This window comes from Carya illinoinensis, chromosome 5 (assembly GCF_018687715.1).
Source record: "Carya illinoinensis cultivar Pawnee chromosome 5, C.illinoinensisPawnee_v1, whole genome shotgun sequence".
Lineage (NCBI taxonomy): Eukaryota > Viridiplantae > Streptophyta > Magnoliopsida > Fagales > Juglandaceae > Carya > Carya illinoinensis.
The window spans coordinates 46,737,583-46,753,277 of NC_056756.1; the positions used below are offsets into that span (position 1 = coordinate 46,737,583).

Sequence of the window (15,695 nt, forward strand, 5' to 3'; positions counted from 1 at the left end):
TTCAATTCATTCAAGTATTTATTAGTTGATCCATTTATATCATCATATACTCAAGTCAGATATAGTGCCATAAAAGATTATCCATGGCGGACGGACGTATTTTTGTTCAGGCATTTTGTGACAATCTAGATGGGCAGGGATGCTGACAATTTCAAGATCCAAGAATTAGGACACGTACAAGAGTTTATTAACCCAAAGTCACTGGAGGAATTTGATCCGGAATAGTTGACATATAATTATGAGCTTATGGTTTGATGCGGAAACTAGTTATATCTCAAGATGTGTGGGAAAAGGTCATTAAAAGAAAGTAGAGGTACATTCATTTTAAAATACAAAAATGGAAGACCATTTTGCTAATCAAGGGGGGGATTCTTTCAAGAAACATACATGAATTTCAAACAAGGGCCAAAACTGCTTATTGACAATCGGTACAATTTTGGAGTTCTAGTACAAATCTCATTCAAACAGAATAAAACAGCAACTTCTAGCTAAGGATTCCTTCATTCTTCATAAAATATACAGCAACGGCGAGTAGAATGACGAACACAATGACCCATAAGCTCATTCCACCTGCAAGAAGATCAAGTGGAGTGAAACCCGGCTCAACAATAGATTATCAGACACGTGGAAGGGATTACAGGCTCCATCCATCCATCAAGACGGTCAACTGGCCCAACCCAACTTCTTGTTGAACCTATATTTTTTACAAGTACATTAACTCCAAATAATTACTAGATGAAAGAACATTCGGCTTGAGAACCAATATGTTTCGGAAAATTTATTGAGGAGCCAGTCGCAGAGTGTACCCTAAAATGAGAATTACGTATCCATTAAAACTTTAGAAACGATGGCACGATAAAAGGGAAATTCCAGATGAATCTCTACTGATATGTTTAAACATAGTTTTACTTTGGCACAGGTCTCTCGCCCTTCCTAGATATCTGAATGCGTTCCCCACCATTCTCCCATCTCCCTTCCAGGTTTCTCTTGAACATTTCAATTCCTGCCCGTTATCAAGCTTTCAGGATTAAATTCATCCTTCCCAAATTCAATGTCAGTTCCATTAGAGAAACTATCCTTTCAACTAAAGCAACGAAGCCATGACAACCCTAATCCTTGAGGCCTAAATTTGCACTTTGAGCCAAAGTCAGATATTATCAAGTGACTGGTTGACTAGGCTGTAGATGGCGTTGACCATTGCTAGCCCAACAAAACAGAGATAGTTTACTCAATACATCAGAAAATAAGGAATGCACATACCCGTTTTCTTCCTCTCCTCAATAAGTGTCACCCTCGCACTTGAGTCCAGGGATACAGAAGCCAAAGCCCTATATTCAAAGTTGCATGGTTCATCGTCAAATTATTTATTCCTATAAGGGAAATGCTGCAGCATAATTGTTATTAAGAAGCAGAGCAGATATGCTTACTGATACCTTGAGTCATGAGAGAATGCCAGGGCAGTTACAAAGCCAAGGTGAGCTTTCCTAACCATTGTCTGAACCCGCATACTGGTTGAATTTAAAATCAAAATGTCTCCTTGAATTGTCCCGCTGAATGTCAACCAATCAAAGGGAGGATAAGTTAAAACTGACTAAGTTCCATGTTAATTGTTAAGTGTTAGATAGTTGTACAATAAGCATTGTTATGAAAGTAAAGGAAGATTTGGTTCTCTTTTTCACACAGAGGAGATCCTTCCCGCAAAGGATTCAACCAAGCAAGCCTGCTTTAGCCATATCAATAATGAAAAAAAAGGTAATTACTGTGAAGAACGGGTGATCTTGAAAACAACAGCTTGCTGTCATGATAAACTGCCTGTCTTAAAGCCAGTTGCCTGGGAACGCATTGACATCTTGCAGGATGTCTTCACAAGCATCCAAGTTCACTCTTTTTCATTGTAAAGAGCTGAGCATTGGCTATATGGATTTTCATTGTAGACGACATAGGTGGAGGATCATTGGTGATGTGCACAATCGCATCTATCAAATACCAATACTTGAAAATAATTGAGTACAATTCATGTTGTAAAGCACTTCAAAGTAGCCAAGTGAATCTTACCAGGCAAGGAACTTTCCATCTGGTGAAACATTGAAGGCAGAAATTGTGTCCCGAGCAACAGACTTGGATCCCATCCTCTTCCACGTGGCTGGATTCCAAGTCACGATGCTCCCACCTTTACCTATGTAGGATAATGATAACAGTGGTCAGCTCATTAAACAGTAATGTAAACAACCACCATAAACTGGGAGGATGGCATCTCATCTGAATGTGCACCTGTCACTGCAGCAATATATAGGACCTGATTCTTATCACTACTCTCAGAAAATTTACATGAGCTAAAAACCTCATCCTGCATGCACAGATGATAGGAAATTTATCAGCTCAAATCAAAGGAAATGTGTGAATTTTCTCCTTTCAACTTAATTCAAATAGACAGTGTCTGACGTCATGGCCAGGTGGTTCCACAATAAGCCCACAATCAATAATGCTATGACTGCATGTTAAAAGCATCAACCAAATATACTTGACTGGAAGCGGCTGTCAACTTAGAAAGCGAAGTATCAATCAATAATGCCATGACTGCATGAGCTTTTCCTTCATTGGAAAATTTCAATGAATTGCTTACATTTTCCTTTGGAAGTGAAGCTATGACTGTTGAGGAAGTCACACCCCAAACCCTAGCAGGGCCGCTATTTCCTAAGGAGACAAGATATTTCCCATCAGGGCTGCAAGAAAACCAAACTAGAGCGTCAACTAACTTCATTTCAGACAAAGGATGAAACATGAGCTTACTAAAGATATATTAAAAGAGAGGTAATATGTATAAAAAAATTTCCTTTTTTCTATTTTCTAAATCTCGTAATCTTAAAGAGTGAAATTTCAAATGCATGCTATCAGACCTGAAGTCTAAGTCCTTCAAAGTGGTATGAGCGCCAGCCTCATTGAGAGTAATTTCCATGCTAGGCCACTTGAAGACCCTCAAATTTCCATCCTGTACCGCACAGAATTCAGATCATCATATGGCATCTTATATCTGCATGAAACAAGAGACAAATTTTGGAAAAGAAAATCCAGATAATGGAAATCAAGCTTTCAGTCCAGAGACGAAGCAAAACTTAACTCCATTGAACAATATACTAAAATCAGCCAATGAATATAAAGATAAACCGGAGAATAGACCCCATAGCAGGCAATATATTCCAAAAAAGAGAATTTAGTTTAGAAAGCAAACTTGACTTGCATTCTGATTTATGTAGATGACTATGATGTATTTCCTAACAAAACTTAGCTTATAAAATTCAAACGAAACCAACAGAGTTAAGAACCTGAATCCACATTTTTTAACACAATAAAAATTATAAGATGCTAATTCATTAAGATTTGCATTAAAACCAGAAAACTATTCTAACGACCTTCTAATATAATCTACCATGCCAGTTTCAGAGTGTTGCCAAAGCACAGTTATGTATTCAGAACATGCCAGAGAGGGAGTACATGAAACACTATGGCTGGAAAGGAACAAGGGAGCATATTGAGCATAGTTTTCTATTTTAAGTGAAATTGAGTAATTTAACAAGAGAGGATAAATAGAATACCCATTGCATTCAGATGAGCGATAACAGCTGTAGAGTAAAATTGAGTAATTTAACAAGAGAGGATAAATAGACTACCCATTGCATTCAGATGAGCAAAAACAGCTGAAAATAAGGGGGGGAAAAAAATTAGTTTCACAGCTGAAATGCTTGGTTTTTTTCATGATCCTAAGGGTTAAGGGTAAAAGGAAATCATCAATATCTAATAGGCATGGGACTTTTGAAACAATAATTAGACTTGTAATAATTGAGATAAGAGCTTGCACCACGTCACGAGTTTAAGTCATGGAGAGGTGTCCTACACGATCAAAATCTATGGGTATTCCAAACGGGTGCAGTCTCAAGTCATTGAATATAGATAAGTGGAGCAGCTGAAAGAAAAAGATTGGGTCACTTGCTGATAGGTGGACATTCCATGAACATTGGATGTGGAACCAGGGTGAAATGTTGCAATCCATAGGGTTTAAGGGTTTAATTAAATCAGTATCCAACAGTCCTAAGCTTTCATAAGAATGGTTGGGCCCACAACAAGTTCACCTTAATTGGTTACATGAGGCTGGTAAAATAATTCCTTTTATAGTAAAACTCTATAAAATGGCCAGATCCTCCTTTATAGTCATCAATAGCAAAGTTTTATCTCACTATGTTAGTCCCACCATTTCATACTGTGTATAGAGCATTCCTTAGTTGAGATGCAAAGGAGATATTACCTTGGGAGACCCATAAATGAAAAAAAAGAGAAGACAGTGGTGTAGAGAGACCCTTCTTTTCTAATTAAACCTTTTAACGTGCTCACTCAGCAAACAAGTTCTCAGTTTATTTTAATTAATAGGCGACCATCTCTCAAGTGCAGAATCAAACTGAAAGTCAGAACGTAATATGTTGAAGTGTTATTTTCTCATGTTAGAAGACATGTAAATTGTAATGTCTGTTAAGTTGTGAGAAAAATGTTGAAAGACAACATCTACCTGGCCACCAGCAGCAAGCGCAGAACCCTCCTTGTTAAACACTAATGCTAATTGCTGTCCAACATCTTCCAACTGGGTAAGCACTTTACCAGACAGCTTCAAACCCAATTTATGAACTTCCTCACTCTTTTCTACTTCCCATTCAAACCATCTGCATGGAAAGAGCTCAATTATAGATCAAAAAATCTCAACTAACTGGAAAGACCAAAACTAATGGGTTAATTTACTCAACTATTTTCACAGTCTGTTAATATGGGACTCTAATTAAGTGCTCAAGCATATCTTTGAGAAACAAGTTTTTCACGATGAAGTTTCTAGATCGTGTACCACAACAATGACGTTAATTGCCTCCATATTATCCAACACAACAGCACACCCATTTGAGGTCCTCCCCAGTGGTTATTAATTGAGTTATTCCAGGATCTTGAAGAGAAATGGATCCATATAATTTAAATGATTTCATTGCAATCATCTCTAAGCTATGAAGCATAGATCTACCACAGATACAGCTCAAATGCAGGTGGGTGCATTTTGTAAATGTGTTCAGTAATGAGAAATTCATTTCAAATTTTGGAAACAGCCTAGTCATGATTTTAACAGGGGAGGAATATCCGTGCTCTCTCATGCTCTTTGCTTCTCTTTCTTGTCTTAACTATGCCTCTGGTGTTAACTGAGAATCTCTCTCTCTCTCTCTCTCTCTCTCTCTCTCTCTCTGATTTGTCGGAAGCCTATTACAGCGTCATAAACATAGTTTTGAATGCCGTTCTGGCCAAAATTTTCCGTACCGGTGTAATATCCAATACACTAAACTTCATTGTTCCGTTTCGCTCCAAATTCCGGCCCGTTCCTGTCCGTTTCGGTCATTCTGGTCAAATTTTGGCCATTTCAGCTGGAATTGGCATTTCGGACTCTATTCCGTTTCGGACTGTTTTTGTTATTGTCTTGTGTTTAAATGGTATTTTTGTAAATTTTAAATTCAAATGGTATTTAATTAGATCTAAAATATAAAATGTATTTATATAATTTTAAATTTTTTGTAACTCTAAATATGTCCCCTCATTCTCTCTTTTTTTTAATAATTTCTCTATTCTTTTATTTTTTTTCTTTGTTTTTGTCTCTCAATTCAAATTTGTGATTTTTTAAACTTATATTCATTTTATCAATCTTCAAATATTTCATATATATATATATACACATATACATAATACACACTTACATATATGTATGTATTTATTCTATTAGTTGATAGTTTATATATACATATAATTATTTATATATAATGTATAATTAATCCCGAAACGGTACCGGTATCGAAATATTTCATTCTAATGCCTTAATTGAAACGGCCACTGGAACGACATTCAAAACTTTGGTCATAAACCCTTTTCCTTTTACACAAGAAGGCTAATTATGTTATGAGAGAAACAAGAAGAAGAAGATCAAACTTTGAGATTGCTGCATATATATATATATATATAATTAGCCTTCTGTAACACATGCGCGCACATACATATACATACATATATATATATAAGCAACCAACTGTAACACATACTTAAAATGTTCACAAAAAGTTCAAAGGTTCTGAACTTCCCTACGATACATAACCTATGCGATTTCGCTGCTCTAGAGATAATACTCCTTAGATAATGGTTGTCAATTTGTGGAAAAAGATGGAAAGAATGAATACCTGCAACTCTTAGGCATTGAACAAATGAGGCCATCTCGACCAGGATGAACCCCCATTCTATAAGGCAAATCAGAGTCAGTTCCAAGCTTAGCCACCTGAAATGAAAGACAACTCATTATAAATAGAAGAAAAAGTATTATCTCAAATGATAAATATATTTAACAATCCATGACTGTCTTGAACAATTGCGGAACTCCGGAAGCTAACAATCTTATCATCATTGATCCTCTAGAACCTTAAAATTAAAACTAAGCTAACTGAAAATGGGGTTTTTACATTAGGCAAGCAAAGACTTACATGTAATTTGATACCAAAAATCAAAGTATATAAAATTATTCAACAGCGATTCCAAAGCCCAAAATTTATTCCACTTACAACTCAGCACAAGAAAAAAAGACTCAATAACCAAAACTCAAATCTGAACGAGAAATTCTTACAGGCTGATTGGAGAGAACGTTAGATGTGTAGTCGAATCGGGCGAGAACAACGGCGTTCGGGATTCCACTCCGACCCTCGCCGCCACCACCGGCGAACGCGATGTAGTTATAATCGGCGGAGGGCTCCGGAGCCAGAGAAGATCCGTCGGCTCTGGAAATTTGATCGCTGGATTGGTTGCGGTCTTCCTCCTGGCCTTGGGATTCGTGCTCGAATCTTATGCTCTTAAAAGGAACCCAAGCGGCCGAATAGAACGGGACGCCGTATTTCTGGAAGTTGGGAGTGTCCAGGCCCTTGCTCCTCCCCATTTTCTTTGATTGGAGTGCCACTTAGATCTATGCTTCTCCAGCAGAAGAAGTCAAGGAATTAATAAGCTCTTGGAAGAGCCACCTTCCTTTACAACTTTATGAATCCGATACTCTCTTCAGACATTTCCTTCGCGATGACAAAGCTAATTAACGGCCCATTCCTGTTGGCCGCTAAGCGTTTCGACTTTCATGAATGACTGTCTTTTCTCCTTTTTCCATTAGTATTCTAACAGTATATTTGAGATATGTTTAATGGAAAAAAAAAAACTACTTTGTCACCTAATGCATACCGAGTTGACCATTGGTCAAATTTTTTTATTTAATAATTAAAAAAATGATTTTAAGTATATTGATATATATTTTTTATTTTTTTAAAAATATTAAAAAGATAAAAAAAAATTTCAAAAAACTACTAGCGGGAACAATGAGCAGAGTAGCAGCGCTCATGTTTAATTATATAAAAGAGTTGTGCTGCCGTCTAACAATGACCTTTAGGGGTGTCACATAGTGCATTTGGGTTTTTTTTTTTTTTTTTTTTTTTTTTTTTTTTTTTTTTTTTTTAAATATATCTAAAAAATAAAAAATATATTAATATATTATAAATTATTTTCTTAATGATTAAGTAAAAAAATTTAAAATGGTGAGCGGTACACTTGAGCGGTACAATTATCTTACAAAAATAATCTTTGTATCATTTCTATATTTAAAAATAATCTTACAAAAATAAATTTATCAACTTATATGGATTTTTATATTATATTAGATAAATAATAATATACATAAGACTAAAATGTACTATATTTCACGTATTTTGTTATTAAAAAAAAAAATGGACCCTACCATAAAATGATGTGAACATATCACTTATTTATGATGAAGTCTAATTTATTTATATTTTTTATTTTTTTACAAAGGACTTGTACAAACTTATGCATTTGGGGCTTATTCTCGTATACTCATTAAGTACTGTTATTATCTAAAAACTCAAATTAATTTTTACTTCTAAATTCAAATTGTGATACTAAATGCACGAACAACCCTTTTTAGTTTTTATAATCATGTCTTAAAATGAAGGGATTTTGTAAAATAATGGTACTTTTATAAGTTATTTTATAAAAATACTCCTCATTTAAAGCATGGTTGTGTAAAAAGTTGAAAAAAATGTTGTATTTATCATTTTCCATAAGAGTCTTTTAGTTAGTCTTTCCAATATTGGAATTAGATAAAAAAAATAAGATTTATCAACCATAAGGGATTTTTCATTTAATCATTATCTAATAATTATAATTTTTTCAAACTTACAAATAAAACATAAAAAGCAATTCAACATTTTCAAATTTTAAAACAAAAATAATAGGCCTTGGTTACCTTTTGAGGATCGAATGTCTTATACATACAGATAGGTTGGGTATTTTTTATATTAGACGTTAGAAACATTGGTTGCTGTTTGTAATTTTTCTTGGGTTATCTTAATGAATTTGTTGTGATTCTTCTGCCTGAGTGAGTGTTTTTTTTAATAAATACAGAGGTGCCGTCTCCTTTCATTTGCATATCTACGAATAGATCACCCATACCTGGATGCTGGCAGGATAAATTTTGGGTAGAACTACGTGAGATTAATGTGGTATTTGGCCTGTGGCACATATCAAATGGATAAATAATGCCTTTAGAACCAATTCCAGCTCGAGTGACATTGCCGTCTCGGCAGAGGAGGCGGTCCCTTTACTACTTAGGGCTGGGACCCCGGTCATTACTCTGTCCATTCACCAAGGACTTGGGAATATATAGGCATGTATATATGAGAACAAAAGTACTCGCCCTTACGAAGTTAAAATGCTGGTGACTTTATGCAATTTGTCCAATCCCACGTACAATAAAATTTCAAGGATTTGAGGTTAAGTTACGTAACAATGTTCTGGTATTTGCAAACCGATCGAGGTGTAAATACCTTAAGAAAAATGCTACTTTATCATTTTTGCATCATATATCAACATGTGATATGTCAATATTTTGTCTTTCTATTTAAATACGCATATTTATATATCAATATGTGTGTTTAAATTGGGTGTTGAAATTAATTGGTTATCAGCAGCTAAGTTAAAGTGAAATAGTTGAAGCAAATCAAAAGAAAATAATGACAATCACACTTGCAAAATATCAAGATTTAAGTGGTTCGGCTCAATGTGAGTCTACATCCACTGGCGGGGTAGGTCTTAATTAATTTACTATTAACAAAAATGAAATACAAGAGATCAATCATAAAATCCTCAATTTTAGTGCCCCAATACACCCAATGAGTCCTCATAATTCTCACAAAAGGATCTCAATCTCTTTATATAATTCTGTCGCTCAAAAGTGTCAAAATCATGAAATATAATGAAAATAACATGTATTTATACTGTACGACACAGGAAGCCCTAAAACTAAATATTCATTTAAGCGGCGTGTCAACCGAGGCTTGAGTGAACATTAGGACTAACTAGCATTTTGCTCAAACTTAATGTCGAATGAGTGACGAGCAAACTTTAGGATTGGTTCCTGCTTGAGCTGACCGTCGAGCAAGTGATAAGCGAACTCTATATTTGAAGCTTTGCTAGAGCGGTAGAACCACTGCTGAAGTGAACAATTTGTAGATGCATTTTTTCAACAAGAATCAAGTTACTTCTCAATATGGACAAAAGTGATAAATTCCATGTTGGTGTACGGTATAAGTGATAATAAATAGAATTTTTCATGCATCAATTACTCTTAAATTCAAAACAGTTGCCTGATGTGACATACTATAGAATTTTTCATGCATCAATTACTCTTAAATTCAAAACAGTTGCCTGATGTGACATACTTATACATCAAATAAACGGACTTGCAAATAAATTTTTCTCCGAAGTTATAATTTTTTTTTTTGTTCTATTTAGATATGGGCATCATGAGAGTCTCAGCTCATAGTTGGGTTGTAAATTATTGGAATTAATAAATGAAGCAAACGTTTTACCATTACACGATCAAGTAAATTTAAATACAATCTTATTGTATTCGTCAAATCTCGCAAATATAAAAATTTAGTGACATCGAATCGGAAGGCAGGATCAGAACTTTTCCTAAAAATTTTCCTTTCTGGTCGGACTTTTCCCGTAAAAGCCGAGGCCATAGTTTGGATTGGAGCTAAGAGAAAAGTCCTAGCCCATAAGATAAGCTAGTGGTCTGAATTCAATGTCATTATTGAACTTTAGCTTTAATAATGTGGGCCATTTTTTCGTTGGCCCGAAGAAATTCATCTTTCCAACTGCCGCCGACAACATTAAAATAAGATAAATCTGGACTTCACTTTTTTCTACGAAGAAACCTACCTACGCGTTAACTTCCCAAGATGCAAGAGAACAAAAGAAAAACTTTATGGTACGTACGCTTTCCATGCACACATGTCTGATATTGTTCACACAGAGAAGAAATAAATTAGACAAATTCTTCCACCTTTATAATACAAGAAATCCACATAAACACTTATAAGCTATTGATTAATACAGAAGAGGTAAGAAACATATATAAAAAATAAAAAAAAAATAAAGACAAAAATTTTCAGTTCTCTCCATCGATAACTTGTAAGATTCTTCTTAGTTCTTACCCTATTATACCATATATATAAAATTCCTCATATCCCAGTTATTATTTATAAATTAAATAATTAAAATCTTGTCACATTTTGATGTGACAAATTTAATTGATTTAAGCATTTTGATTTGAAAATGATGATCGGGATTTAAGAAATTCTATATTTTACGCATTATCACCCCCTATTATTGTACACTACCGGTGTAATTTAAACAGAGAGCCCGGCTAAAAATGCCACTCCGGTAGAAGGCAACCACGACGAGCCATAAATAAACTGTGCAACGGTAAACTTGCTTGCCTCCACCGTCGACGTAATGACTCGATAACCTGGCCATTTGACGCGTTGCCCAACTGCTGCTCCTGGACCAGAATTCATGTATTCGCCGTAGTACAGTGTATCTAAAGCGAACGAACCGTCCCATTCCAGCCACCCATGTGGATGAATGTGATCACCCATGTAGGATAACATGTAGACAACCCTGGCGTACATCTTCCATGGACGGCCTAGATATGTCGGGAAGCTACCTTTGGATGATTCGAGATCGGAGGTGGCGAGGATCCGGCAAGCGTGGATGGAAATGCCGGTGTTTTGATTGGGGTCTTTGCGGTGTTGGGCGGTGATGGTGTTCTTCTGCTGGGACATTGGCTTGCGAGCATAGATGCTACAGTTTTGGAACACAACGGCAGCATTGCCAAATATGAAGTCCACAGTGCCAAAGATGTCGCATTCGCGGAAGAACTGGCGATTGGAGTGGACGTAGAGCGTATCTTGGTAGCCGATGATGTTGCAGCGGTAGACCACGCCATGATCCGCACCAACACGAAGCGCCACTGCTTGGTGCTTGCTTGGCCCTGCCAAGTTCTCAAATGTCATGTCCCGTGCAATGAAACCAGCTCCCGTTGCCGCTGAAAATCAGTAGTTCCATGAAAACAGTCAGAGAGATATATTTATAATTGTGCAAGAATTGTGTAATTATTTTGAAAATGTGATTAAATATAAAAATCAAATTTTTTTTAATAATAAAATTTATTATTATTTTAAAAAATATATATAACACTTGTCTATCCTATAATTGTATCTAATATTATTTAAATAATTAAAAGCTAAATAACCTTACCGTAATAAATATAAGAGCTAGGAGGTCTAGACTTTTAGTATTAGAGTAAATAGTATTGGAGTACTGGAATGGAATTTCAGTGGCTTTCAATAAAGGAAATACTATTCTTACAAAAAGTCTCTATGGAAAGTTTATACCGATTTCTATTTTATTTTTTATTTATTTTATTTAATAATTAAGAAAGTATTTTAAATAAATTTATAATTTTTTTATTTTTAAAAATCTTTAAATATCTTTAAAAAAAATATTTTAAAAAAAAGTAAAAAAAAAATTCTTGATCGGTGATAATAGTATGTGCACATAACATTGTCCTTCAATAAATAAACATCTCTTCAATTACTGAATTCAAGAAAAGTCGTCCGTCCTTTCATCCTAGGAAAAAATACCACAGGCTCTTTTTGATTGCGGTGACTTTAGTTAAACACAAAACTGATTTACAATTCGCTTTATACCAGTGACCCACACCGACAATTTGATTTCTGTTTCTTTAACTTGTAGCCACCTGTTATGTTTGGGAATTGGGACAGTGTGCTGATGTCTATTTACGTTTACGAGTGAGACTGATAAGCATGATTTGATGTAGAGAAATGATTTTTGTAATTAATAAATACAGTTGGCGTATAATTATTTAAAAAAAATAAATTAATATAAAATTTATATAAAAAAATAATTTTTTTTTATTTATTCTATACAATTATAATTTTTTTTATTAATTCTATACGGCCGACTGTATTTACCTATCAGAAATGATTTGTGCAGTTGGAAAATGCAATCGGAGTGCAGTCGGTTGTAAAAAAAAAATTAATACGGGACCTACATGAAAAAAAAATTATTTTTATAACTTTTTATAATTCATATAGGTCTTCCTGAATATAAAATAATTTTTTTATAATTTTTTTTATTTATTCTATACAGCCAACTGCACGCCGATTGCATTTCCCGATTGTACGTAGCAAATCCCTTTACCTATTACGCCTAACAAAGCCCTTTGATGTAAGCAGGACAAGACTGCTCACAATTTTCCAGAATTTCTGTGCACACTGAAAACGAGAACATCCCAGGTTGAAAAAAACTAGAAACAGACAAGCATTCGAAGATCATTTCAGCCCCTAAATATAGCTTTCATGCTTGGAGAAACGAGCCAACTTACACCCTTCAACTCTATCCATATATTTTTTCATCAAAAAAAAAAAAAAAAACTCTATCCATATATTTTAATTTCCCCCTTCAACTCCAAACTCTTTTATTAGATTTTTAAAAAGATAAATTGGCTGAAACTTGGGGAATTTCAAGAGGGCAATTCCGACCAAAATGGACAAGAACCACATGCAATCATGGATGGATCGGATAACTGGCATTAAAATATGAATGGGACAAACCACGTGCAACTTCCTACATCATGCACGGTGATGGCCCACAGATTTCTTACTGACAGAAACAAAAAGAACAATAATAGAAAAATTATACGACAGCAGAACCGCCAGAGAATCGTCGTAAAGCAGAACTTACCGAACGATGCGGTGTGGAATGTCGTTACCTTATTGAAAACACTTTTGCTACCCGAGATGATCGTCTTACCCCTCCCGTCACCTATAAACATCAAGTTCGTCTTCTTCCTTCCCACTTTCAAGTTTTCCTCAGCATACCTTAAAAACACAACAGCTTTTTTTAATTAATATCAAAATTAAGAAAATAAATCATATTAAAAATAATTCGTATAGAGAATGGTTAGTGAGGCGAAGTCAATGAGCCAATTACCACTGCCCCTAAGAAAATACCCAAAAACGTCGGAAACTAAATTTTCCATAATTATTCCTTTAACCACCGTCGTTGTACTATCACAATAATAAAGGTGACAATTATAGCTGTAAAGTTGTTATAATTATTATTATTATTATTATTATTTTGACAAAAAAAAGAAAGGGGAAAAGTGAATTGAATTTTACCTTCCTGCCTTCACGTAAATAATCGTCCGTCGAGAACTATGCTCGGGTGCCTTCTTGATCGCCTCTGCAATCGTCTTATACGTTCCAGTCCCGTCATGAGACACCACTATATCGGCTTGTATCGCCGATATCGGCATATCCAGCAATTCCCTCTCCTTCCTGTTCAACCATCTCGGCAAACCATCCTCATTCTCCACCTCCACCGACATATCGTTTTCCATTAACCTGCGCCTGTTCTGTATCGGGACTCCAGAAAAGTCGTCCGTGTTTGCCCCCGAGAATATCGCCAGGCAGTTGCTTACCAGCTCAGACAGGTCCTTCAACCTGGCTGCCATCTGGTCCCTGACGGACCCGCTCAGGTCCTCGAACCCCTCCTCACACGTGTCTTGGTTCGTCAGCGCCGCGCTCAGCCACGTCAGCACGTCCTGGGTGGAGGTGGTGCCGGAGACTGAAACGAGCGAACGGGAGAGCGAGTCCACAGAGTCGTCGAGAAGCTCGAGGCAGTCTTCGTAGGCGGAACGTACGCGTGGCTCCATCTGGAGGTAGGAGATCCCGGAGGAGAAGTAGAGGGCTTTGCTCAGTCGCTGCAGCGTCATGTTAAAGGAAATGTGAACGAGGTCGCGCTCCGACGCGGTGAGCGAGCCCGGGAAATCAAGCAGGGAGTTAACGCAGAGGTCCGGATACCGGGTCTTGCTGCAGGTCCTGGAGATAGCCTGGGTGGGCTTGCGGTGGATTGCCGATTCGGGTCGGTCAGACATACCGCCCCGGAGACCGATCAGAATCACGGCGGAGATCGCAGCGGCAACAATTAGAGCGACTGAGAGCAGTGATAGGAGGATCACTTTCTTCTTTCTGCTGGGCTGTAGGGTACTGGCATCTTCCGGTACGTGGATGTGGCTTCTGGATGACTCACCCAGAGTGTCAGGCTGTTGGAGCTTGCCATAGTCCATTTTACAGTCCATTTTGCTGGGGTCGTCAAAGAGAGCGCCTATGTTTATGAAAAGAGATGAGAGATAGAGCTTATGAAGGTATAACAATGGAGGTGGAATGGGCGCATGAGTAGTAGTGTGACCAAATATATAAAAGATAGAAAGGGATTGATAGTAAAGGAGGTCGGTGTGAGGTCGATGTCTAGGGAGAGCATGAGCTGGCCGCTACTTCATATTGAGCCGAGAGAGAGAGAGAGAGAGAGAGAGAGAGAGAGAGAGAGAGAGAGGGGGGGGGGTTAAATCTGGTTGCTTTTCATTTTGGTCTTCTTTCATTCATGGTTCCATCGATTAGTCATATAATTGAGGACAAGGAAAGATTTAGGAAAGTGAGGTTTTGGTTAAAGTGAAAGGAGGCTGAGGGGGAGGCCGGTGCATATAATGTATGTGGATTCTCTTTAGTCTTAAGCATTAAGCTAAGTCCCATTTTTTAGTCCGTCGAATACTCATATGCTTAAAGTTGCACTTTTGATCAGTTAGTGGATTTGGGACTTAAAAGGAACCCATTCTTTCTTTCTTTTCTGCAATTGGGTACCGATTCACCAAAGTTAGGAGCTCTTTATACGTTTCTGGACCTAAGAGTCAGCGCCAATATTATGGGGGTGGTCTCGATCGTCTTGATCATGATCATGAGCTCTAATTAAGTATATCTTTTTGCAAACATTTTTCCTTTTCAGCTTGTTGCTTAATCAATCGGTTACATGCCAATGCAGAGAGTACTATGAGCTAGATCAGGAATATCATTCTGATTGATTAAGCATTTATTTGATCTTATGTGATCAATTTTATGACTACAAGAAAACTGTTCAGTTGTGATTAATATTTTCTGTAAAATGATTATTTTTTTATTTATCCAAATGAGTCTGGTTTTTATAATAAATAATCATTCTTGTCGCATATAATTCATCACAAATTATCATTTTTTTTTTTATAGTGAATCACGAGAGCCGATAATAGCTAGATAATTTATAGGTAGAGATTTTCAATGAGCCTCTATACATGATATATATTATAATGCCACCTAACAAGAAAATTGAATCATATT

General features: G+C 36.3%; 2 protein-coding genes across 4 annotated transcripts; both read right to left on the reverse strand.

Annotated features, from left to right (window-relative positions):
- Positions 1 to 270: 270 nt before the first annotated feature.
- On the reverse strand, positions 271 to 7,212 carry LOC122308998 (SEC12-like protein 2). Of its 3 annotated transcripts, none has more exons than XM_043122318.1 (10): positions 6,686 to 7,212; positions 6,249 to 6,343; positions 4,559 to 4,709; positions 2,898 to 2,989; positions 2,624 to 2,723; positions 2,272 to 2,347; positions 2,056 to 2,176; positions 1,434 to 1,550; positions 1,261 to 1,328; positions 271 to 694 (listed from the first exon to the last, which is right to left on the reverse strand). In XM_043122318.1, exons 1-10 carry the CDS (start codon positions 6,989 to 6,991, stop codon positions 603 to 605), a joined length of 1,218 nt encoding a protein of 405 aa, XP_042978252.1. In that variant the 5' UTR covers positions 6,992 to 7,212; the 3' UTR covers positions 271 to 602. The 3 variants fall into 3 exon arrangements, with proteins under 3 accessions (XP_042978252.1, XP_042978253.1, XP_042978251.1); XM_043122319.1 differs by having other exon boundaries at positions 271 to 570; positions 6,686 to 7,210; XM_043122317.1 differs by lacking the exon at positions 271 to 694 and adding an exon at positions 851 to 1,003.
- A 3,232-nt stretch (positions 7,213 to 10,444) lies between these two features.
- Positions 10,445 to 14,849, reverse strand: LOC122309904 (probable pectinesterase/pectinesterase inhibitor 61). Its single transcript, XM_043123673.1, has 3 exons — positions 13,665 to 14,849; positions 13,228 to 13,364; positions 10,445 to 11,506 (listed from the first exon to the last, which is right to left on the reverse strand). The coding sequence occupies exons 1-3, from the start codon at positions 14,624 to 14,626 to the stop codon at positions 10,809 to 10,811; spliced, it is 1,797 nt and encodes a 598-aa protein (XP_042979607.1). The 5' UTR covers positions 14,627 to 14,849; the 3' UTR covers positions 10,445 to 10,808.
- Positions 14,850 to 15,695: the final 846 nt, after the last annotated feature.